This window comes from Symphalangus syndactylus, chromosome 21 (assembly GCF_028878055.3).
Source record: "Symphalangus syndactylus isolate Jambi chromosome 21, NHGRI_mSymSyn1-v2.1_pri, whole genome shotgun sequence".
Taxonomy (NCBI): Eukaryota; Metazoa; Chordata; class Mammalia; order Primates; family Hylobatidae; genus Symphalangus; species Symphalangus syndactylus.
In genome coordinates this window covers 22251879-22276052 of record NC_072443.2, presented here as the reverse complement: position 1 = coordinate 22276052, position 24174 = coordinate 22251879, and the positions used below count along the sequence as shown (strand labels likewise).

Below are 24174 nucleotides of genomic sequence, written 5' to 3'. Positions count from 1 at the left end.
TCCCGCCCTCATCCTCACAGAACCTTCCTTCATTCCCTTTATGTGGTGATTAATGTCCAGTCTTTGCTTCCCATTCTACTTCAGGCCTTGCTGTTCTTGGACAGCCGCAGACCTCATTCCTGAGTTTCCCAGCCCCAGTCCTCCACACTGTGCAGATCTGTCTATGTGGTTTTGTGGATATTGCATCTCCTTAAACTCCATCCTGTAGATTATGGAGAACAAAGTCTATATTCTGTAACTTTGCTTCCTGCCCAGTGATTCCCCAAACTGGCTAACTGATCATGGAGTCAGTTGGAAAGCTTTTCAAAATTATAAATTCCTGAGTTTCATCTGGTCTTGGAGCCTTTGGATTTATGTTTTCATAGAGTTCCCTGTACAGTCCTAAGGACCTTGGAACAATCTCATACCATATGGCTTCACCCCATTCCTCCTAATCAGCTCTCTGAGGAGCTCTCCCATGAATGGTCAAGGGGGATGAGAGGGGCACTCAACATGTCTCAACCAAATTGTTCCAGCCGTCAGGGCCAGACTTGGTATATATATATATCTATATATCTCCTCAAAAGTACACATTCCTACATCCCTAAGAAAAAAAATAGTGATTCTGATAACCAGTCAGTTTGAGACATTGTACGCTAGGCTAAGATTTTTTTGCACTTATCTAAGAGGTGACAAAGAATGACTAAAGGCTCTGGAAGAGATGATAAACTGCACTGTGTAACATGGGGAGTGAAGGGAGATAGGGACCATTTGGGAGGGTACTGTAATTGAAATGGAGTTTGTTATAGATCACACAGCTGGTATTTCTCAGGAGTTAATGACTTCATGATGTTCATAAATTGTCAGTTTATACCTAGGAATGTCAGATTTTTTTGATTCAAAAAAGACAGTGCAGGTATGATAAAAAAAAACTGAGCATTTCATTGATAAGTTGATACATAAATCATTGCTTTTTCATTAAATCCTGAAGATGCTCTTCCAGGTAGCACTCCAGCTGTTTTATCTTTAACAACTTAGAATAACCTGTGGTGACTAATGAAGTATAGACATTGTGTGGTTGCAGACACCTATCACTTTTTGCCAAAAGGATTTTTTACAGTATTCAGTAAATTTCACTTGAGCACCAAGGCTTTTAAGATTTTTCTTGGTGTTGACCTATTGGAAAATCTTCCTAGTACTGACACCCTCAGTGTTGTGTTGTTGATGGCCTAATGCATTTATTTTTTTCCCAAAGGATGAAGCTCAAGAAAAGATGGTGTATGTCTATCATTCCTTAAAGAACAGGAGAGAGACACACATGATGGGAAATGAGGAGGAAACAGAGGTTTGTTCCAGCTGAAAACAAATGCCTATCCTGTGACTTGGATGGTGGTTGGGAAGAATTAATTATTTTTGATTTATAGATAATATGCTTTTTATGGCTGCATTGTGGACTTACCATTTTGCACTACTCACAGAGCTCCTGCATGGGGATGATTAAGTCAGACATTTGATACATGCACACCAGTTTTAAAACATACTAGCTGGGACCTGTAGCCTTATAGGAATGGTATAATGTAAAGCATTTCAAATAACTAATATCACTTACTACATAAATTAGGATGCCTTTTATATAGAAGTTGGCATCTTTTATGTTATCTAATTGTAGTATATCTAAACTACTCATGAATAGTATCAAAAATAATGATGTACTGAGAATAAATTTACAGGAAAGTGCTACTTCAATGACGTAAGTAGTATACATATATATTTTGACTAATTAATTTATCCTTTTTCAGTCTCATGGACTTCGCTTTCCTTTGTCACATTTGGATGCACTGAAGCAAATTTGGAACAGTCCAGCTATTTCTGTCAAGGACCTGAAACTTACTACAGATGAGGAAAAGGAAAGCCTGGTATTATCCCTCTGGACAGAATGTTTAATTCAAGTAGTCTAGTGCCTTTGCAGAATCAAATGCCTACTATTTTATATGCACATATTAAAAGAAAAGCAGCAAAGAAAGACTTGAGCCAAGGAGCGGATGAAATCAAGTTTCCTTACCTGCATATCTACTAACATGAGACCTCCCTGTTACAGGTGGTCAGTTGGCCAGATGTACTAACGGGCACATGAAAGAAAGAACAGCAAATTACCAAGTGTCTCAGAAAATGACAAAACCATATTTTGACAAGTTTATTTAATCCAGTGTGGTAGAAAAGGCACAATTCCAATGTATCATTTAGAATTGAATGTCATTGACCTGGCTTTATTCCTTGGAAGAAACAACTTCTTTAAAGAGCTTCTTTGGCTCTAGAAAAATTTCAAACAATTAAAATAAGAAAAAATTGGTTTTTTACAGTGAAAATATACATACCTTTGTGTGTAGACAAGCCCATGCCCATTAAAATAAAGTTATCCTGTAACATAAATTTTATTAATTAAATAATACTGCCCCACAGATGAGAGGCACGCAACACCTATGGACAAAAGGGAGTTACAGAGGCTGCTTAAAAGATGGAGAAAAGCCTGAGATTGAAGGAGGAAAAAACCCAGTATTTAAAGTCTATAAAAAATACTCAAAATAGTGGGCCTTCGAGTTTAAAACAGTCATTGTTATTTTACATTCTAAAGTGCATATAGGTTGATATTTTTTTAAATATCATTGGAGAATTTAATCTTTATAAAAATAGAGCATTTTTTCTGCTTTCTGGCAAAAGTTGGGGATAAAAGGAAAAGTTGTCTTAATGTAAGTTTGACTCCAATTCAGCAGGAAAAAAGGCTTGTGAATTGTGCAGTAAAAGGTGGTAATGACTACTGGAAGCTAAGTCAAAGGTGATTTCCTACCTGATTTTACTTAAATAAAAGTTACTTACAATGGGAGTGAAAAACTGAGGTTTCTGTTATTTAGTAGAGAAATCAACTCCACATTTACTTAAAAAGATGGTAAGGTCAAGGTTCAAATGCTACTGTGTTTTAATTTGGACATTGAAATTTCTCTTGAGGCAAAAAAAAAGAATTCATGCCTCTCCTTAAATCTAGGATGAAGTGTCAACATGGAGACAGGTAACCACAGTTGTAGAGTCTTGTCACCTAAAGGGATGTCTTGGTTAACATGTAACAGTGCAAGTTTGGCCATAGGTTATTTGTACTTCTTTTTTAGTTTGAAGGACTGAGGAAACAAGAGCCACAGAAAATCCTTCTTGTGCCTTATTCCTAACAAAGCTGAGGTCCCTGCCTGGGGTTAGTTACAAGTATAAATACTTAGGAGGCGCGTTCGTTATAAAAGCCTCAGTATAGAAACAAAGTTTATCTAGGAAAGTTTAGTATATTTTCAGATGTTGCTAAAAAATTACTCATCTGTTTGTTTGTTTGCAAAAGTATGACTTGACCTATAGCAATGTTTCTTTATGCTTTGTACTCATACAAGCATCTAGGTAGGATATTAATAAATAATACAGGATAATAGCATCACTAGTGTCCAATAACAGGCCATCAGGAATAGGATTCACATTTGGTGGCTAGGAGAGAAAATAAACACTTTAGGAAACTTGCTTACCACAGCTGGAGATCAGGAATAGAACCTTTCCCAGACATCATAATATTTTCTTTATAGGAACACTGAGTAATGGCAAGAATATTTTGAGCTTTTCCATGGTTAAGAGCGATAGTCTCAGAGGCTGGAGAAAATGTTCATTCTGTTCAGTGATCCAGGAGCGTGAGGACAGCAGCTTCCTTTCGACGTCCACAAGACAATGACAGATGTGAGTTTCCCTCTTCGCTCTTTCTAGGGATGTTGATTCTCTCACAATATTTCAATGTCCCATTTCTGTGTTTCTTCTCCCTCCAGGGGCTGATTTACAATTATGTGAGTCTTGTCACCATAATTTCCTCCTAAAATAGAAATTCCAAAAGAAAAGATTATTTGTTCAGGCAGGTGCTTAGCAATTTCACAATTTTCACAAGCTTCTGTTCAGCTCACCATTTCGGTGGATGAATGTGTCATTTACAAAGAAGTCTGAAATGGGAAGCTGAGTTTGAACAGGCTTAGCCATTATTCACCTCAAATTGGACCTTATTATGACTCAAACTGAAATACTAAAAGGTATAATACATGATTGTATAAGCAGCGTGCCTTAACAATGCGATTCTTTAGAACAAAGTGCTCTGAGAGAACTCTGGCTGAATGTCAGGTACTGTGTTTTTGTTTCTACACCAACAAAACTATGACCAAACCAATTAAAGCAACAGCCATGAATAATATTGGCCCTGACCTTGCTGAATTCAAAAACAAGGTTAATTGATACCTACCGTAAATTCTAGCTGAGGGTTTTTAAGGACCATGGCAATTCCTGGAAAAAAGCTAGAGATGTTTCTAAGAAACAGATGACATTCATTTTATGGTTTATGGCGCTTCAAATTTAGAACTGTTCTGAGTTGGGTTCATGTAGCAAATGAAAGTTTTACAACTGTACTAATGGACAAAAACCCTAAGCTTTGTTGTTTGGCTTTTTCTGCTAATTGTTTTGTTTGTAAAACTGCCTATCTTAACTTTTCTTCAAGCATAATTTTAAATGACTTAACATTTCTCTTATACATAAGGATGTCCTTTACCCAAAATGAGGAAATTTGGAACTGAAACTAATATCCAGGGACACAACATTGGGTATCATCAAAGGCCCACCTTTAACATCAAGGACAAGTTGATCACTGAGATAAGAGCTGATAGTTCCATTTTTATTCAGTCTCCATTTCTGCCTGAATTGCCCATGTTCAGTCCATAGAGCTACTTTAGCTCCAGGTGTGTCCCGGCCACCAATCACATCAAGACATGTATCATTGGCCTAAAAGGGTTAAGAAATGATTAATTGGCAGTAGTATGTTTGCTAAAGTAAGTTGAATTAGGTCCCTTTTATCTTAGGTAAACAAATCATAGACATGAAGTGTGTGTGTGTCTTATCTAAAAAAATACTATATAGTATAATTTCAGTAAGCCTTTTTTAATGTCTTCTTTATGGCTGTGGGTAGGAGATGGTACAGAAATAAACCAACTGAAATAGAGGTACTTGTTTTTAATAGGATGTCTACATCTGACAACAGATGTTCAATAAAGATTTGCTGAATTGGAATTAAATGTTAAATCCCTGTTTGCTTAAAATGTATTATGTTGAGCTTGGTTTTCTTATGAAAACATTGCATGATGGGCTAAAGATATCCAGACAATAATTACTTTTAAATGTTTTTCATTTTTGAAGCATGGGAAAAAGTAGATAATCCATTGGTGATACAATAAAACACAGTTTGAATGTTTTTAAACTAGTGTTCTATTCCCAATACATTAAACATAACGGAAGGGTCATAGAAAAGAACCCTAAATTTTATTTTCTAAGCTTCTTCCAATAACAGCTTTCTTCTTCTACTTCTTCTTCTTCTTTGTATACTTTGAAAATGAAAGGGTTTCAACATATTTAGAATCATAGAGACGGCTGATTTTACCTGGGCCATCAAGTAAGGAACATCTTACAAAAGCACATTGTCCAACTTAGATCTGGTGACTTATACCATTGGTTGTAAAAAATCACTTAGGTATATCCATAGTATGTGATAACCTTTGTGTTTACTTAAAAATTGAAACTGGATTTTCTAGATCAAAAAATTAAGTCAATTTTATATAAATGTTTTAGTAATATATGGCAGTATTTTTATAATCAACACCTGTTTCTAAGAAGTTGCATTGTTTTATCATGCCAGTTGATTTGACAAGATTCTAGTTTTCAAAACAAAAAACTGAGAGCAGAAAGTGGCGTACTGTATCAGTGGGATTGCTTACCTTGGATTTAAAGAGTCCTCGGCAGTAGTGCCAGATCTGAGTATTCTTTCCACTATAGGGAGAAATGCACACAGATGTTGCCCTGGTGTCTGCTAGATTTCCAGTGACTGTCAGATATTCATCCTGGGCACGGTTCTTTATTCTGATGTACACTGCAGGCTATGACAGGAGAAACAGCCATTTAGAAATAAACTTTTGAATCTGGAAATGAATCCTTCCAGAGGAGGAAAGCTGGGAGGGAAAGTGAGAGGTAACTATCTTAGTTATATCAGTTTCACTCTTATTCCCTTTAGTAAATTTGCATAAATTAATATGGTAAATCCTTAGGCCATGGAGCACAAAGCTTAAATTGTACAGTCTCTATTACACTTTGTGAAAAGTGCCCTTTTGAACAGCATAAAGTAAAAGTTTCTTCCACTAGAATTCCATGTGGCGAGGAGTGGGGTGGTAAAGAATAGGGACTTGATGAGTTTCATTCAATAGTGTGTCCCAGCTGTGCTGAGGGAGGAGGGGAGTTAGTTAGAATAAGGGTAAGGTATTACCTGCAAGGATTTTCTAACAACTTCAGAAAGACAAGTAATCAGACATACTGTGGAGCTATGACTAAATGCCGTAAGTTGGCCCTGGGAGGTCTTGAAAAACCCAGATAGCTGAGGGCACTAGTAGCTGTGATTATTTGTTTATGTAAGACCTTTATTTCTTCAAAAGTAGAGACCATGTATGTTTAATGACTATACTTAGGTACTCAAAAATTGTGTAACAAAGGACTTCGTCCCCTTGGCCTGGAAGTGTTAAGATACAAACAAAAAAGTTTTAAAATATTAAACCTGGGACTTGCCTCTAAGGAGAATAGCTAATATTTATTGAACACGTAGTATGTGTAAGCAGCGTGCTAAATGCATTCTGTGCCATTATGTTATTTGTCAGAATAACCACAAAAACCTATTAAGAAAGTACAAGTTTTACAAGTACAAGTACAAGAAAGTACTAGTTTTACAAATAAGGTGAACACAGATGTAAAGAAGCCAGGTTCCTCTTAACCAGGATGCTCTCAGACCTATGTTGAAATGTACTAGTTGCTCTTAGGCACAGGGAATAAGAGACAAATTCCAAAGGTGGCAGTGTAAGACAATGAAAGGGCAGGGCACATAATTGAAGCACAATAGAAGCCATTATTTCAGCCCTATGACTTAGGCCTCCAGCCTTAATGTAATAAGATACATGACACCCAACATCCCCACCTTTGGTTCATCTCATTGCCATCCCAATTAGAACCCTGGCTGAGTAATAACAAATGGTCTCTTAAGAGAGCACTTTCATGCTAAGAAACATAAGTGCTTAGGTAAATGCAATAGGTCATATGGTAAGAGAACCAATGAACAGTCTACTATTTTTGAAACTTGATAGATCAACGTGAAGCCAACTGAATTTTGGTAATTAAGCCTTCCTAAGGAAATGCACATTCTCAGCACTTAAGCCAATAGAAGGACAAATTATCTGGCCATTTAAAGCAGGCGAACAAGATCTCTACTTGGCAAAATGTTTTAAATGTTTCAAATCCCTACTTCTAACATTAACAATGCAACAGTAGTGTACTTAAATGTCTATAATTCAGCCTGATCTCCCGCTGCAATTATTAATTCTTGAGGCTTCAGTATATCTTTATTACATTTTCATTACCTTGTACATATAAGAAAACAGGCGTGACCTTCACAGATGACAGAGTTCCAATTACTTTAGGACCAAACATCACAGTTTTAATCAATTAACTCAGGCAAGGTACTAATTACCCTTATTACACATTTGTAGTCTGACTGCTCTGTAATTATACTTAAAAACACTGATATACATTGTAAGTACCTTAGTGACTTCCTAATTCCCAGCCTCAAAGAGGATCACATTTTAATTAGTCCTGAATTTCTAAACAAGAATATGAACCAAAGCAATACCAACAGCCTTACCACAAATTTAAATGTGACCCACAAACTACTATTTTAGAAACTCAGAATTCCTTTGTTGGATTTCAAAACTGTGACCTAAATAAAAGGAAAAATAATCTATTAAAATATTATTTTGAAATTAAATGTTTAATCAGAATAGGAATCAGGTAGCTCCTAAAGCAATGAAAGAAAATAACATACTATTCTTGTTAAAAAAAAAACTTCCTTGTAAAAGTAGAGGTGGCTGTTCTATCCTTTACCAGAGAATCTTGAACAATAGGCAGGGACATCCTTCTTCCCCAACAAGGAACCACCATTAAAAAATGAGGAACATATTTTCAGTGTTGAACTTGGCTACTAAAGTCTCCAACAACAGAGGGTCAGCATTATTATGTAGTTAGTAAAAGCTAAACTGAATTCCTATCTCTACTTTGCTTTTTCTGATGGCTTTTCAGTGGGCTTACTCCCTGTTCCACATGATAGGAGTGGGGAATAAGCAAGATGTAAAAGGTCATGAGATCATCTACCACACACTCTGTGCCAGGAAAGCCACTAATGTTTCAGTATCCCTCAAAAGAGCATCTCAAGGGACATTGTGAATAATAATAATAAAATACTTTCAAAATAAGTATTACCATAGCAATATGAGCCACAGCCATATCAGACTGTTCATATACATTATCTTATTCAACCGTCACAGCAATGAGATGTAAGCAATGTGATCAGTGCTTCACCAGTGAGAAACCTGAGGTGCCAAGAAATGAAGTGACTCACCAAGCTGCACTGCTTACAGATGGCAGAGCCAGGATTTGAATCAACAGAACTCATGAGTGGTGGGATGGGCATGGTGTGTGTGCATGTGTGCATGTGAAGAGGGTGAGAGAAGACCAATTAGGTTAATATTTTATTGGCTACCATTTATTTAACACTTAAGTAAGGGTTAAATAAGTGTCAGGTCAGAACATCAGAGCCTCAGCATTTAGATCCACTAGGCTATATTCAGCTCAGTGCCTGAAATAGGTGGTACTAAGTGCTGATCTTAGGCTGATTGATAGAAAGTAGAGTGGTTGCTTAACACAGATTTTAAAGCATAGTAGATTTGGGTCCAAATCCTGGTTCTGACACTTGATGTGCTTTTATTGTCACAGGTAGGAATCATTATCCTCATTTTCCAGTTGGAGCCTTATTCTCTCAGAGCCTTATTATTCCAACTAGAAAATGGGGGTAATAATTCCTACCTCAAAGGACTGTTGTTGGAATCAAGCAAGAAAGTGTTCTAAAGAGATTAGAGAGAGGTACTAACGCTATATCCACGGGCCGTCACACCCCGGGCAGTTTCACTTGGGTTTTCCACCTTCCATGAAACCTCCCCATTACTCCTACACATGTTGATACTTCCTTTCTCTGAACCAGGGACTGCCTGTGGCTTTTGGATAATTATTGCATTGTTTTGCATTTTATGTTACTGCTTTGAGTTGGACATGTTTTACCCAACAAAAATGTAAGCTTTAATAACATTGGCAGAAATCACATCTATCTTTATATTTTCCATTATACTTTGCATAATATCATTGATCCATCCACTGATATATTCATTCCTTCATTAAACAAATAGTTCCTCAGCTCCTACAATATTCCAGACATTGTTTCAGGCACTAGGGGTAGAGCAATGAGCAAAACATGCACAGCCCTTGACTTCACAGGGTTTTCTATAGAGTAGGAGAGACCCCGATCCAACCATAACGCTAGGGTTATAAACTGCATACAGTGTTTTTGTAGAAAAAGAAACCCCAGGTCTTTTATGATCTACTGTAGATTGGGAGAGAAGGTGGGGGAGGCATTCTTGAGGACCTGCCACTTAAGTAGAATTTACAGGGATGACTAGTCAAATAAAGAATGAGGGAAGAACACTACACAGAGGGTGCAGCCCATGTTAAAAGTCTTAGTGGGAAAGCACTCTGTACTTTGATGCCTGTGACACAACCATGTGAGAGACGAGGTTGGAGAAGCATGGTGGGGTAGGGGGTAGATTGTATTCCAAGTGCAGTGGGAAGCTTTTGAACAGAAGACTGACAAGCAGTAGGTGTGCAATAAATACTTATTTTAATTAAATTGCCAGGATCCATCCTGAGTATTATGTAAGTAGGGAGGGGAATATCTAAATGCTTAGAAATTAAAACTAGTACAGTATCAAAGTTCATTCCTGTTACCAAGGTTTGCCACAGAACTTACAATATCTTAGTTTTCCATGAAAAGTGAACATGGCCAATGAGGCTTTGGACTGAAAACTGAAATCCAATGTTGACTTTAGATACAATCTTACAAATTGGTTAAAATGTACAAGATATCCGCATCCTAATTCACTCCCCCTACTATGTAGATGGCAAACTAAATTAAATGATCATTATTTCAGACGCTGTGGTTTATGACATTTCTACCACAAAAGCAAGCTATTTGGAATCTTATGGTTCTTTTCTCCTTACCTGCTTCATAGGACGGAGGGAACCAATTGTTTTCCATCTGCTGAATGCTGTCCAGTTTGGGATCTCATTAGGCCTGAGTAGGATTTGTCTTCCCAAGAAATTGGATCCTTCATAAGCTATCCATCTATGAGAACAAGAAAGAAAAAAGTAGTGTACTTCAAAACAAAACACCAACCCTCATCAAAAGTATCTGCACTTTGCCTTATAGGGTTCATAAACTTCTAGGTTTGCAGACTTTTAAAATTGCAATTTTTTCCTAACAAAAAATCAGGGAGGTATAGGAGAAAACCCACTGGCCTAGACTCAGAAGATTTGGGTTCCAGTTACAATGCTGGTTTCCTTTCTTCCAAAATGAATGCAAGGTTTCCTCCATCTCTGAAATCCTATATTCCTTTGATAACATTGTCATAGCATTATAACATTTAAAGGCAGACCATAACCTCCTATTAACCAGCAGAAAATCACACTTCTGCCCCCACTGTCACCATCACATGTCCTTCAGGGCCTCTAAGTGTGGCTCCAGTGAACTCTCCAGACATATCTTCTTCCACTCCTCCCTCCACAGCTTCCCCAAAGCCACCAAGACTTCTTAGAATTGTTCACAGAAGTTCTCCATCACCCTCTTCAAGGCCCAGCTCCTTTGGGAATCCTCCCCCAAACCCTTGCCTTCAACACTAGCAGCATTAAAATGTGTAAAAGTACACTGGAGTCTCAAGTCTGGAGTCTGGAGTCTCAAGACTTATTTAATGGAACACAGTCATGCCCATTGCTTTAAGGATTGGCTATGGCTGCTCTTGCACTACCATAGCAACTTCAGTAGTTATGACACAGACAGATGATCCACAAACTGAAAAGACTATCTGGCCCTTTATAGAAAAAGTCTGCCGAGCACCACTTCAGGTGATTACTAGGCTTGATGACTAAAGAGAATGTGCTGGAGTCACTAAGAGCACCTGAAATTCTCAGCAGGACTCAAGGTCAGTGTACACAGTGCTTTAAGAAAGTGTGTGGAGGATGAGATGGCTGCCTTGCTTTATTTTGATAAAGCACCTGGAATTGTGGCAGGGGTTGTCCTGGCTTACAACAAGGGAGGTAAAGCCTTGTGGATGCGGCAAAAAGCACCAGCAGCAGGCAAGGCAGTCTGCTTATCAGATGGACCAGAGCTCAGGAACAGGGTCACCCAGGGCTTAGGACACAAGCTACAGAGGGTTGCTTGTGCTGCTATGGCAGCAACTTCAGCCCCTCGATTTTCCAGAGTAAAAACTTATAAAACTCACAAAGTGCAATATTCCTTAGGGACTTGTACTTCAGGTAATGCAGGAAAAGATATCAACTTGTGCTTAAGTTGTGGGGAGAAGGGAAGAGCTGAGGAAAACTTGATGTATTAACAGCTATGAAAAGCTTGGGTAGGGATGACTGACTCAACCTGACCACCACTAAGAAAAGTCCTCCCTGCTCCCCACAACCAAGATCAGACTTGGCCAAATTATGGAGAGATGAACGAGATGGATGGCCCATTGACCCCTCCTTCCTACACAAATCTAATCAGCCAGACTGGTGCAGAGGCAGGTCAGCATGACCACAGACAGGCTTAGCTGCCTCTCCCGCTGCAGATTCTTTAAACAGTCAGGGAAATTTCAGTTATAAAATCTAGGTAAGATTTTAGGAAAATGTACCTAATTATATATTGATTTAAATGAATTCCACAGTTGGAAAACTGTGTGGGATGGTGCATTTAAGCATGGTTGTCATCATCACAGATCAAAGATGTGGCATAGCATGGGGATTAAAACAAACCCAACTTGTCATTAAGGGAAGCTGGCTGTACATTAAGTAGTATTCTGTAACCTAGGAAAATCCTTAGGCAGCCTTCACTGTTCCTTACTCCATGTTCCAATTCTCTTAAAGAGAATTTGGAACAGTGAGAGTAGGTGGCTAATAAGCCAAAGAGAAGAAATAAGAATGTCAAGATAAAATGGCACCAGTGTTCCAGAAAAAAATGAAATAAAGTGAGAAATTTTCAGAAGTGAGTCAAGTATCAATTTCACTCAGAAATGGAAAGAAGTGTATTAAAATGTTGTGAAAGACCTATATCACAGGGATGTAAAATTTAGTTAATTGGTAAATAATATATTGGAATCTTATGCTTAGAATAAATCAATTTGTTTGAATAAACATCAAACCATTTAAAATGTTTTGCAGAAGAAAATTTAAGCTATTATACATGTGTATAATATAAAAGCCATTTATTGTAATAGTTTGCTTAATTTTCAACTCCACTTATCTTATTGGCTTTCTCTTTATCCCCAGATATTTAAACCAGCAACAGTTGATTATCACAGAATTTCAAACCCATAGAAAAACTTTTAAAGCCATTTTTTTATTAACCGTCAAGAGCTATGTGTGTTTTTTTAGTTGACTTTTGCTACCAGAACACTAACAGTGCAGAACACTGACACTCCTACTAAGCAGGAGTAGGGGCTGGTTTATATGTCAGACTCTTCAGAAATGGCTTCAGAGGCAGATTTTCCAGGAAGTAAATAGAGCTTCAACTTCAAGGCCCCTCACTTGCAGGCTTCTCACCATTTCTGTCCTAAATATTCACATTCATATCTAATATTTCTATCATAATTTTAATTTTTTTCTTAAAGACAGCTTTCTAATTTGTAAAAGCACAGGCCCCTGGGTCTACCCTGACTGACTGATAACCTAAATGAACAACAATACTGGTAGGCAGGCTAGGCCAACCAGTGTAGTCCACTGGCAAGTGAGTACCCTGGAGGGAACTGCTCTAGAATACACAGCTATTAAATCAAAAAACAACACCACACTTGGTCTTGCCAGCAGTCACTTGCCTTAAGCAGGAAATTGTCTTAACCAAAGTTGCTGGGATATTGAAATTTCTTCTGAAAAGAAAGTTCAACTGGGTAAAGTCATCTGATTGACCTACTCTATGACACATGCTGTGACCATATGGTAGCCCTTCTCTTCCAAAGGGCTCTACCTCAAGACCACTTGAATGCATACTACTACACAGTGGACTTGGTTTGCAACTGTGCAACTCTGTCTTAAAATAGTAACTGAACCAGACCAAGCCTTTCTCCCATACTTACAGTCCACTTTTTACCCACACAGACTGGGTGTAGAAGTGCAGGTCCTTGTTCAGAACAGAGTTCACAGCCTCTTCTAGATGTAACTCTCTTCCCTCACAATGCTCCAGCGCAAAAAGGCTGATGGAGGGTTCTTCAAAAACCTATTAGCAGAAAAAGAAAGCATCACCATAGGAGTGGCCATATGTCAGTGACATCCCAGTCTGAACACAGAGTACCCTGGATCCATTGTATTCTTAAATGCATGGAGTTTACTGTTTTACTCCCTAAGGTTGCTATAGTCAAAACTGCACTGGAAAGATTAGATTTATTAATAATTTTTATTCACTTTTTTGTAAATTAAAATTCAAGTTATCAGAAAAGCAATCAATCTCATAATAAAAACAGCCATAATAAAGAGACCCATGATTCCAAATCACAGATTAAGGTCTTGTGGTACTGTAATATGGACCATAATTAGTCCTGCCAATGCTTTTAGCTGGTAACAGAATAAATATGGAATGGAATGGCACCCTCATTTCTAGGAGGTCACAGGAGCAGTCACTAGGAATGTAAGACTTTGTGGTGGTAAGCTCTTAAAAATATTCCTAGGAGGAAGAATAAAGGCATTTTTAATTAAGAAAAAAAGCTGAAATGCACAAGCATGGTGGTGATTTCTGCGTTAAAAGTATTTCTTCAACCCATCATGTCAGACAAGAATAGACTCAATATTGCTTTTTCATTCATTAATGTATGCAAGACACCATGTTAAGAGACTTTTGGGGGGATGACAAAACAAGGCACCATCTATCCTTGTGTCTGGGGAATTACTAACAAATAGCTAAATTAAAACTGCACAGATATTGTAATGTAATCCAGCGCAGAAAAAGATATGCTGTGTCAGAGTCCTCAGTAGAAAGCTAGATTATTTTTAGCAGAAGGGAGCAGGAATCAAGCTTCATGGATGTGGTGGCTTGTGAGCTCAGTCTCAAAGGATGCAGTGGATCTGGAAAGAAGACAGTGATCAGAGGGAAAACACTCTGTGCAAAGCAAGGCAAGAGAAACACATGGGACATGTTGGGGGTACGGCAAGTCAGCCCAACAGCAAACAGCGGCAAGTGCTCCCACGGTTTGTTATGGTGCACTGCACTGCTTGCTTCTCCTCCCACACTGACAGGACAGAGACAGATCTATTCCCAGTGGAAAGTCCTTGAAGGCTTCTGAACTAAGGACTATGAGTGGGCTGAAGCAACTGCAACTCGGTACTTAAGAAGCAAAGCATTGGCAGCAGGGGCAGTGGAGGGTCAAAGAACAGTAAATGAACAGGCAGAAAATAACAGGCTTTCACAGTGACCCTCACAAGGGACCTGCTTATACTTGCATAAGAGAAGGATGACTTACGAAAGAGTTTTTCTTTGCAGCAGTGTTTGGAACAGTGAAGGGTGGGGAATGATTTAAATGCCCATCAGGAGAGGACTGGTTACATAAATTATGGTTCATACACAGAAGAATCATATACTGCTGTAAAAAAGAATGAGGAGCTCTTTATGAAAGATCAAGATATATTCTTTAGAAATAAACACAAAGGATGGTATGAAAAGCATATTTCATATACTACCATTTGCAGAGAAGGAAAATTTCTGTGCACATACATATATATGCGTTTGTACACACATTAAAATTTTTCTAAAAAATAAAATCTGGTAACCATGGCTGCCTGTTGGGAAGACTGCATAAGAGAAGATAAAGGGCACAAGTGGGAGCAAAGTTTTTCACTAAGTGCCTTTTGGTATATTTTGACTTTTGAACCACGGGAATATTTATTTTAAATTGGTATTATTAAATTAAGTTGGTAATTATTACACGTTTGCATTGTGTATATGTATTTTTTAATGGCCTTCAGGAAATCTGTCTGACAACAGCATGAGTGAAGAATAGAGAGAATGGAAGTAACGGCACCAGTACTGGTGCAATATATGAGGTCAGAGAAAAATAGACCCAGACTTAAAACAGGAGTTAGAGGGAAGGTTAGGAGTAAGGGATGGCCAGGAAGACTATTAATATCACAGTGATAAAACAGACATGCTAGCTAAGGCAAACAAATGGAATCAGTAAGTGAGGAAAAATGTGAAAAGTCACGGCTTGGGACATGCTGGTATAATCTGTCATATATAAAGAAATCGAGAGGAAAGCATGCCCAGATGTCTTAATGTTGAGATAGAGGCAGGATAATCTTAACAGAGTTGTCCAACATACACTGGACCTTTTGATCTTGAGTTCCAGGAAAAGACCAGGTTTAGAGACGTTGGGTTTGGGAATTCTCAGAATCTGGGTAATAACTAGAGCTATGGATAAGAAAATGGAAATGCAAGGAAACTAGAACTGCACTGACATACACAGGTGGGCGATGATGAAACATGGGAGGTGGAAGTGACTGAACAAATGAATCAGGAGAAGACAGCCAAAACAGAACCCCTTTACACTGTAGAAGTGAAGGAGGAAGAGAATTATAAGGAAGACTTGCCCCATGGCGTCAAATTCTTTCCATGTCCAGGAAGAAGGTGACTGAGATAAGGCTGTTTGGGTTTGACAATCAGAAGGCAGCTAGTAACCCTATGAGTGCTGTTTCAGCACCATATCAGAAATGAAGTTAAAATCTAGGTTGTAAGGGCTGAAGAGTAAGTGCTGAGAAGCTGTGCAGGCTATAATAGGTGTACAGACTATTAGAAAAATTTGATGAAGAGCAGGAGGGAAACGGGGTAGTGGCCTATGGGCATGCTTTGTAGAAGGTGGTAATGGAATAGAGAGAAGCTGAACACTGCAAGGCAAAAAGGATGTTCCAGGGAAGGAGGGAGAGGTACAATCCATTGCCTCCCATCAGTTCATGAGGAAAAAGATCACTTTGGAAAGGATGAACTCCAACTCTGAAATAAAAGGAAAGATAGAAAAAGGATGCCAACCCCACGAGCCATACCATTTGACCCAGCCATCCCATTACTGGGTATATACCCAAAGGACTATAAATCATGCTGCTATAAAGACACATGCACACGTATGTTTATTGTGGCACTATTCACAATAGCAAAGAGTTGGAACCAACCCAAATGTCCAACAACAATAGACTGGATTAAGAAAATGTGGCACATATACACCATGGAATACTATGCAGCCATAAAAAATGATGAGTTCATGTCCTTTGTAGGGACATGGATGAAACTGGAAAACATCATTTTCAGTAAACTATCGCAAGGACAAAAAACCAAACACTGCATGTTCTCACTCATAGGTGGGAATTGAACAATGAGAACTCATGGACACAGGAAGGGGAACATCACACTCCGGGGACTGTTGTGGGGTGGGGGGAGGGGGAGGGACAGCATTAGGAGATATACCTAATGCTAAATGACGAGTTAATGGGTGCAGCAAACCAACATGGCACATGGATAAATATGTAACAAACCTGCACATTGTGCACATGTACCCTAAAACCTAAAGTATAATAATAAAAAATAAAAATAAAAATAAAAAATAAAGATCAGAGCAGAAATAAATCAAATTGAGACCAAAAAAATACAAAAGATCAATGAAATGAAAAGTTGGTTTTCTTGAAAAGATAAATATGAATTTAATGAAATTAATGAATTTTAATGAATTTAAATAATACATGGTATAGAATTCAAAAAAAAATAAAAAGGATGCTAAGAAATTTCCATTTAAAATCTGGAAATGTGTGAATAAATTTCTTTACATTATGTGGCCAACACTGTCTGCTGATCAAGGAAAGTTTAAAGCATCTTCCAGAAGAAGTTCTTGCAGTGATAGAAATGTATCTGGACTCTCCAATATGGCAGCCACTAGCCACATGTGGCTTGTGTGATCAAGGGATTTAATTAATTTAAATAACCACAGGTGGCTAGTGCTATGGTGTTGGACAGTACAGATTTAGGGGTTAGAGGATACTGGCAAAGAATGTAACAATTGCTGTGTGCAGTGAGACCATAAGCTAAGATGGACAGGCTACCTAGGAGCATTGATTTTCCCTCAGTAGACACCACTGACTGCACCAGGAATAAAAACTCATCTCTAATCACTGAGTTATCGAGTGGCCACAGGCAAGGTTAGGCACCTCTTCTGCTATCTGCAAAATAAATTGGAAGCATCCCAACAGTTTATAAAATAAACCGAAAGTAAGCAGACAATAAAAATCCACAGCCCTGACTATATTGGTGGATTTTTTTCAACATCTTCACTCTCCAGATTTTTAGAAAGTATTCCACTTTACCTTTTTACACACATCTACTTGTTGAGTTACTGATTAGTGAGGAAGAGCAGATGGCAAGGAGCCTGGCCAGTGCTCCAAGTCAACAATCAGCAGCACTCTCCCCAGAGAAGAGCTTGCTGGGGAAAGAGCAACAGACATCTACATCAAAGGCATTTACTGGTTACATGAGGTTAACTGTTTTATATCCCAGATGGGGAAAAAATCTAAAAGCCTATTATGAGAAAGTAATTTAAATACTAAGCATTATTCTAAGAAAAATTGACCTGTGTACATTTTTCCTCTTCCTTTTGCAGAATGCCTACAAAGATATTTTTCAAAAGGCTGGTATTGTCACTGAGATGCCATTAAATTCAATCCCTTGATTCTATCAATTCTACCTCTAGAAATGTATCTCAAGAAAAGATAAAAAGCTTGATGGAGGGAACCAAATATGTGTAAACATCTATGTTTTTAAAAATAACGATGCAGGGATATTGAGAAAAAATTGTACAAGATGACAGAAAATATTTGAAACATTTTAACAGCTTATATAAATTAGTAAGAGTACTCTTAAGAAACCTACTGGACAAATGGGCAAAGAAGGTAAGCCAATAGCATTAACCAAAGAAGAGAGACAGCTAATAAACCAGTGTGGAAAAATATCCCACCTCTCGTAAACAACAACAGTAGGATATCATTATGTGGTCCAACTACCAAATTTTACATTTGAGAACATCTACTGTTTTGAAGCTTTGATTTTTTTCTACTTTAAATTATTTTAATTTAAATATTTAATTTATAAGTATACTTGAATTATAAATGTATTTAAAGGTTAGGAAGATTAGGAAAGTCAACACAGTGCTAACCTGGGCAGAATGATGGGGGGTGGTTAATAATCTTTTGGAAATAAAGGGTACTGAAGAACAATTAATATTTTAAAATCATATTTTTCTGATACATTTCCCTAACATGAAAATAGGAATAGAGATTAACTATTAATAATCTTTAAAACTGAAGATGACACAGTAATCTGAACTTTCCAAGCATAAAAAAATATATTTGATTACAGTTTGAGCTCTGCAAATGTCTTGGCCTTAGTCCATGTTAACTTAGAAGCTGGCCAACCATTTGTGGCTAAAAGCTCTTCTTAGATGTCAGCAGTTAACAGGACATTCCTGCCGGATTAAGTCTAAATCATGCAAAGAGGATACAGTTTCTCAAAGGAAGATGTAGTCGTCAAAGAAAAAGAATACTCGACCAAATTGTATAAATGCAAATTTCAACACAAAAAAAGACAAAAATCATTGTTCCTCCTCATCCCATCAACTAAAATAATAATTTAAATAATTTAAGTGACAATAACAGTAGAAACATACATAGCACTTACTATGTGCTGGGAATTATTGTTCTAAGTTATATACCTATATCTGTATCTATCCATAGATATATATGTGCAATACCTTATTCATTGTTCTGAAATCCAAAAAGCTTTAAAATCAAATTTTTTTTCCTAGTCAACAAAACTCTACCTGAATAAATTGAAGTCTATTTATAATATTACCCAATTTGTGTAGCTGTGCATAAATTTCACTATAGGAATAGAAATATGTTTAATTAGGGGTGCAGTCCAGAACCCTGCTGGGTGTGTTTCCTTTAAATCCCAAAATACATTCAGTTTAGGTATTGTAGAACTGTATATTTTCATTTTTTTTCTATCAACTTTTATTTTCTGTTCTGGGCTATATGTGCAGGGTTGTTACATGGATAAATTGCATGTCACAGGGGTTTCATGCATAGATTATTTCATCACCAGGTAATGAGCATAGTATCCAATAGGTGGTATTTCGATCTTCACCCTCCTCCCACCCTCTCTCCTCAAGCGGGCCCTGGTGTTTAGTGTTCCCTTCATAGTGTCCATGTGTATTTAATGTTTATCTTCTACTTATAATTGAAAACATTACATATTTGGTTTTCTGTTCTTGTGTTAATAAGCTTCAGATAATGGCCTCCAGCGGCATCCATGTGGCTGCAAAGAACATGATATTCTGCTTTTTTTATGGCTGCGCGGTATTCCGTGGTGGCTATGTACCACATTTTCTTTATCCAGTCCAACGTTGATGGGTACCTAGGTTGATTCCATGTCTTTGCTATTGTGAATAGTGCTGCCCTGAATATACGTGTGCATGTTCAATTTTTGTTTTTGTTGTAATTCCTTTTGGAGGCTTCCTTATAAAATCTTTGCCAGGGCCCATGTCCAGAATGGTATTTCCTAGGTTTTCCTCTAGGGTTTTTTACAGTTTTAGGTTTTACATTTTAGTCTTTAATCCATCTTGAGTTGTTTTTTTTGCAAATGGTGAAAGCAAGGGGTTCAGTTTCAATATTACGCATATGGCTAGCCAATTATTCCAGCACCATTTACTGCATAGGGAGTCCTTTCCCTACTGTTTATTCTTGTCAGCTTTGTCAAGGATCAAATTTTTGTAGGTGTGAGGCTTTATTTCTGAGTTCTCTAACCTTTTCCATTGGCATTTGGGTCTGTTTTTGTACCAGTATCATGCTGTTTTGGTTACTGTAGCCTTGTAATATAGTTTGAAATCAGGTGGCGCGATGCCTCCAGCTTTGTTCTTTTTGCTTAGGATTGCCTTGGCTATGTGGGCTCTTTTTTGGTTCCCATGTGAATTTTAGAACAGCTTTTTTCTAATTCTGTGAAAAAATGTTGGTACTTTGGTAGGAACAGTATTGAATCTGTAAATAGCTTTGGGCAGTATGGCCATTTTAATGACATTGATTCTTCCTATCCATGAGCATGGAGTGTTTCCCTTTGTGTTGTCTCTGAGTTCTCTCAGCAGTGTTCTATAATTTTCATTGTAGAGATCTTTCACCTCCCTGGTGAGCTGTATACCTAGATATTTTATTCTTTGCGTTTATTGTGAATGGAACTGCATTCTTGATTTGGCTCTCAGCTTGGACGTTACTGGTGTATAGAAATGCTACTGATTTTTCTACACTGATTTTGTATCCTGAAATATTACTGAAGTTAATTATCAAATCTAGGATCCTCTGGGCAGAGACTATGGGGCTAAGTATAGAATCATATCATTTGTGAAGAGAGATAGCTTGACTCTCTCTCTTTTTTTTTTTTTTTTTTTTTTTTGAGACGGAGTCTCGCTCTGTCACCCAGGCTGGAGTGCAGTGGCGCGATCTCGGCTCACTGCAAGCTCCGCCTCCTGGGTTCACGCCATTCTCCTGCCTCAGCCTCTCCAAGTAGCTGGGACTACAGGCGCCCGCCACCACGCCCGGCTAATTTTTTGTATTTTTTTTTTAGTAGAGACGGGGTTTCACCGTGGTCTCGATCTCCTGACCTCGTGATCCGCCCGCCTCGGCCTCCCAAAGTGCTGGGATTACAAGCGTGAGCCACCGCGCCCGGCCGACTCTCTCTTTTTCTATTTGGATGCCTTTTATTTCTTTCTCTTGTGGGCTTGTTCTGGCTAGGACTTCCAGTGCTATGAACAGCAGAGGTAAGAGTGGTCATCCTTCCCCTGTTTCAGTTTTCAAGGGTATGCTTCCAGCTTTTACTCATTCAGTATGATGCTGGCAATGGGCTTGTCATATATGTCTCTTATTATTTTGTGATATGTTCCTTCAATGCCTAGTTTGTTTTTAGCATGAAGGGATGTTGAATTATATTGAAAGCCTTTTCTGCATCTATTGAGACAATTATGTGGATTCTGTTTTTAGTGCTGTTTATGTAATAAATCACATTTATTGATTTGTATATATTGAACCAACTTTACATCCCAGGAATAAAGCCTGCTGGATTGTGGTAGATTAACTTTTTGATGTCCTGCTGATTTCAGTTTGCCAGTACTTTGTTGAGGATTTTTGCATCTTTGTTCATCAGGCATATGGGCCTGAAGTTTTGTTTCTCCGTGTGTTTCTGTCAGGTTTTGGTATTAGAATGATGCTGGCCTCATAGAATAAGTGGTCAGAAACACACCCAGGGTCACTCAGCTAACAGTTATTAATGGTAGCGTCAGGACTTGAACCAAGAAGGTCTCTAAGACACTCAAACCAAACTCTTCACCGGTAAATTATAATCCTTCTCACAGAGCCTCTCTCATTTGGTTTAGAAAGTCAGTTTCAATATGGATTTACCTTTCTTACTGATCTTTGTTTTCTTCTTATTTAAAAAATTTATGATATATTTTAAAAAAGAGTAACATAGATGACCATGTACCTAAAACCTAGAAGTATTACATTTTAATTTTACTATATTTGTATCAAATTTAAAAAATAAATAAAACATAGCAAATACAGATGAATTTAAACTCCCACCGCCCCCAGAGGTGACCACTATGCTCAAGTTGTAAATCTTTTCAGCTCATGTTTTTCTGTTTCTATTAATGGTTATACATCTTTTGTTTTTAAAATTTACAGAAAATGTATTCTACTGTAACATCTTTAGTAGCCTGCTTTCCTTGCCTACTGTGTTTGAAATTTGACTCTTCATACATGTAGCTCTCCAATTCATTGTAACTACTATATTTCATTCCCTTATAGGAATGTGTGGTTATTTGTTTCATCCATCATAGGTGCAAGAGACATCCTTATTCCCCCCACCATTGTAATTAACACTTCTTCCACTAGTTATATATGAATAATCTTACTTCCCTGCAACTAAGCCAAACCTTAGTATTTTCAGATTTCAAAATGCCTGTAGCTAGAGTAAGCTAATGTTACTCATAATTGTTTTAATTTGTATTTCCTTGATCACTAGTGAGGGTTAACATCCTTTGGATGTCCTGAGCCATTTTTCCCTCTTCTATAAACTGCCTATTTATATCCTCTGTTGGTTTTTGAAGTGGATTTTTCTGAATTGGTTTGAAAGAGCTCTTCTAATTATTTTATTCATTTATTTGTTTGTAGAGACAGGGACCAGCCATGTCCAGGGTCTTCTGGACTCAAGCAGTCCTCCCAGGTCAGCCTCCCAAAGCACTGGAATTACAGATGTGAGCCACCGCACCCAGCTAAGAGCTCTTCTTATATTCGGTACACTAAACCTTTGTAGGTTATATGGACTGCAAATATATTCTGTGGCTTGCTGTGGCAGTCTGAATAATTAATCCCTGTCTCCTCTCCCTAGCCCACAAATGTTCACATCCTAATTCTTAGAACCTGTGAATATGGTGAATATGTTACCTAATATGGTCAAGAGGCACTTTACAGATATTAGTAATTAAGGACCTTGAGATGGGCACAATCATCTGGATTACTCAGGTAAGCCCAATGTAGCCACCAGGGTCCCTGTAAGAGGAAGGTAAGAGGGTCAGAGATAGCAGATAAAGAGCACAGACTGGAGTGATGCACTTTGAAGATGAAAGAAGGTCATGAGTTAAGGAATGCTGGTGGCCTCTAGAAGCTAGAAAAGGTAAGGAAATGGGTTCTTCCCTAGAGCTTCCCAGATGAAATGACTGCCAACACCTTAATTTTACCACAGTAAGACCAACTTCGGACTTCTAACTTGTGGAACTGCAAGACTGTAAATATCTGTCATCTTAAGCTACTAAGTTTACAGTAATTTGTTACATCAGCAATAGGAAACTAATACATTTGCTTTTCACCTTTTTCTTATTCATTTGTGCTTTTTCTGTTTGAAGAAATCCATCCTACTCCAGTATCATCAGGGTAGATTCCTATATTTTCTTCTAAGTTGTAAAGTTTGCTTTTCACATTTAGGTTGTTATTAATCCATCTGGAACTTATTTTTGTGTTTGGAGTAAAGTAGGATTCTAACTATCTTTTTCCATGGAATGGGTCAGTTGTCTCAACACCATTTATTTAACAGTTCATCGTAGGTCCATTGGAATGCTGTTATCTTCCAAATTCCATTACTATATAGGTCAGTTTCCATGCTACCCTATTCCCGTCCCATTTGTCTCTTTGTACTGATTCCCACTAATTATTACTGCTGTATAAAGAAATATATATTTGGTAGGATAAGTGACCCTACATGTGGTTCTTAAAAATTATCTTGGCGATTTTGGACCCATTAGCTTTTCCAAATTAATCATCGGATAAGCTTGCCATGTTTTACTCCCCACCTCTACCCCCCAAAAGGAGAGAACACTGTGTTTTGCCTGAAACAGTTTTAATTTGGGGAAGACCATATCTTTACAATATTGAGTCTTTGTACCTATAAAAGATTGTATCTCTCCAATGTTTACTTCCTTCAAGAGTTTTTATAAAATTCCTAGGAAAAAAACTTATTGCCTTGTGTTAGATTTATTTCTAAGTACCCTTAATTGCTATGGTTTAATGGCTATTTATCTTATATTCTGCAACTTTTAAATATGTGCTTTAGCCCTAATAATTTATCATTTACACCGTAGATGGTCTTGCCAGTTTTGTTTTTTCCTTTTTTGTTTTAATCTTATTTTATTTTTTAAATTTTTTTTTATTAGATAGAACTTCAGAATACTGAATAGTACTGGTAATAGGGAGACCTTTGCCTTCTGCCTGAATTTAAAGAGAGCTGTTTCAGATATCTCATTGGGAAGTGTGATGTTTACTGTAAGTTTTTGTTGGCCTGCATTT

General features: G+C 37.7%; 2 protein-coding genes across 16 annotated transcripts in view; one reads left to right on the top strand and one right to left on the bottom strand.

Moving 5' to 3' along the window:
- Positions 1–2868, top strand: part of RIOX2 (ribosomal oxygenase 2) — a 28245-nt gene extending 25377 nt beyond the window's left edge. For all 13 annotated transcript variants that reach the window (XM_055259909.2, XM_055259912.2, XM_063630566.1 and 10 more), the window contains 2 exons: positions 1235–1324; positions 1779–2868. In XM_055259909.2, the coding sequence (XP_055115884.1) occupies positions 1235–1324; positions 1779–1937 (249 nt within the window). In that variant the 3' untranslated portion in view covers positions 1938–2868. The remainder of the gene's footprint in view (positions 1–1234; positions 1325–1778) is intronic.
- CRYBG3 (crystallin beta-gamma domain containing 3) overlaps positions 2142–24174 on the bottom strand; it is a 137037-nt gene continuing 115004 nt past the window's right edge. For all 3 annotated transcript variants that reach the window (XM_055259902.2, XM_055259904.2, XM_055259903.2), the window contains 5 exons: positions 13344–13483; positions 10231–10354; positions 5808–5966; positions 4662–4821; positions 2142–3871 (listed from right to left, as the gene is read on the bottom strand). In XM_055259902.2, the coding sequence (XP_055115877.2) occupies positions 3783–3871; positions 4662–4821; positions 5808–5966; positions 10231–10354; positions 13344–13483 (672 nt within the window). In that variant the 3' untranslated portion in view covers positions 2142–3782. The remainder of the gene's footprint in view (positions 3872–4661; positions 4822–5807; positions 5967–10230; positions 10355–13343; positions 13484–24174) is intronic.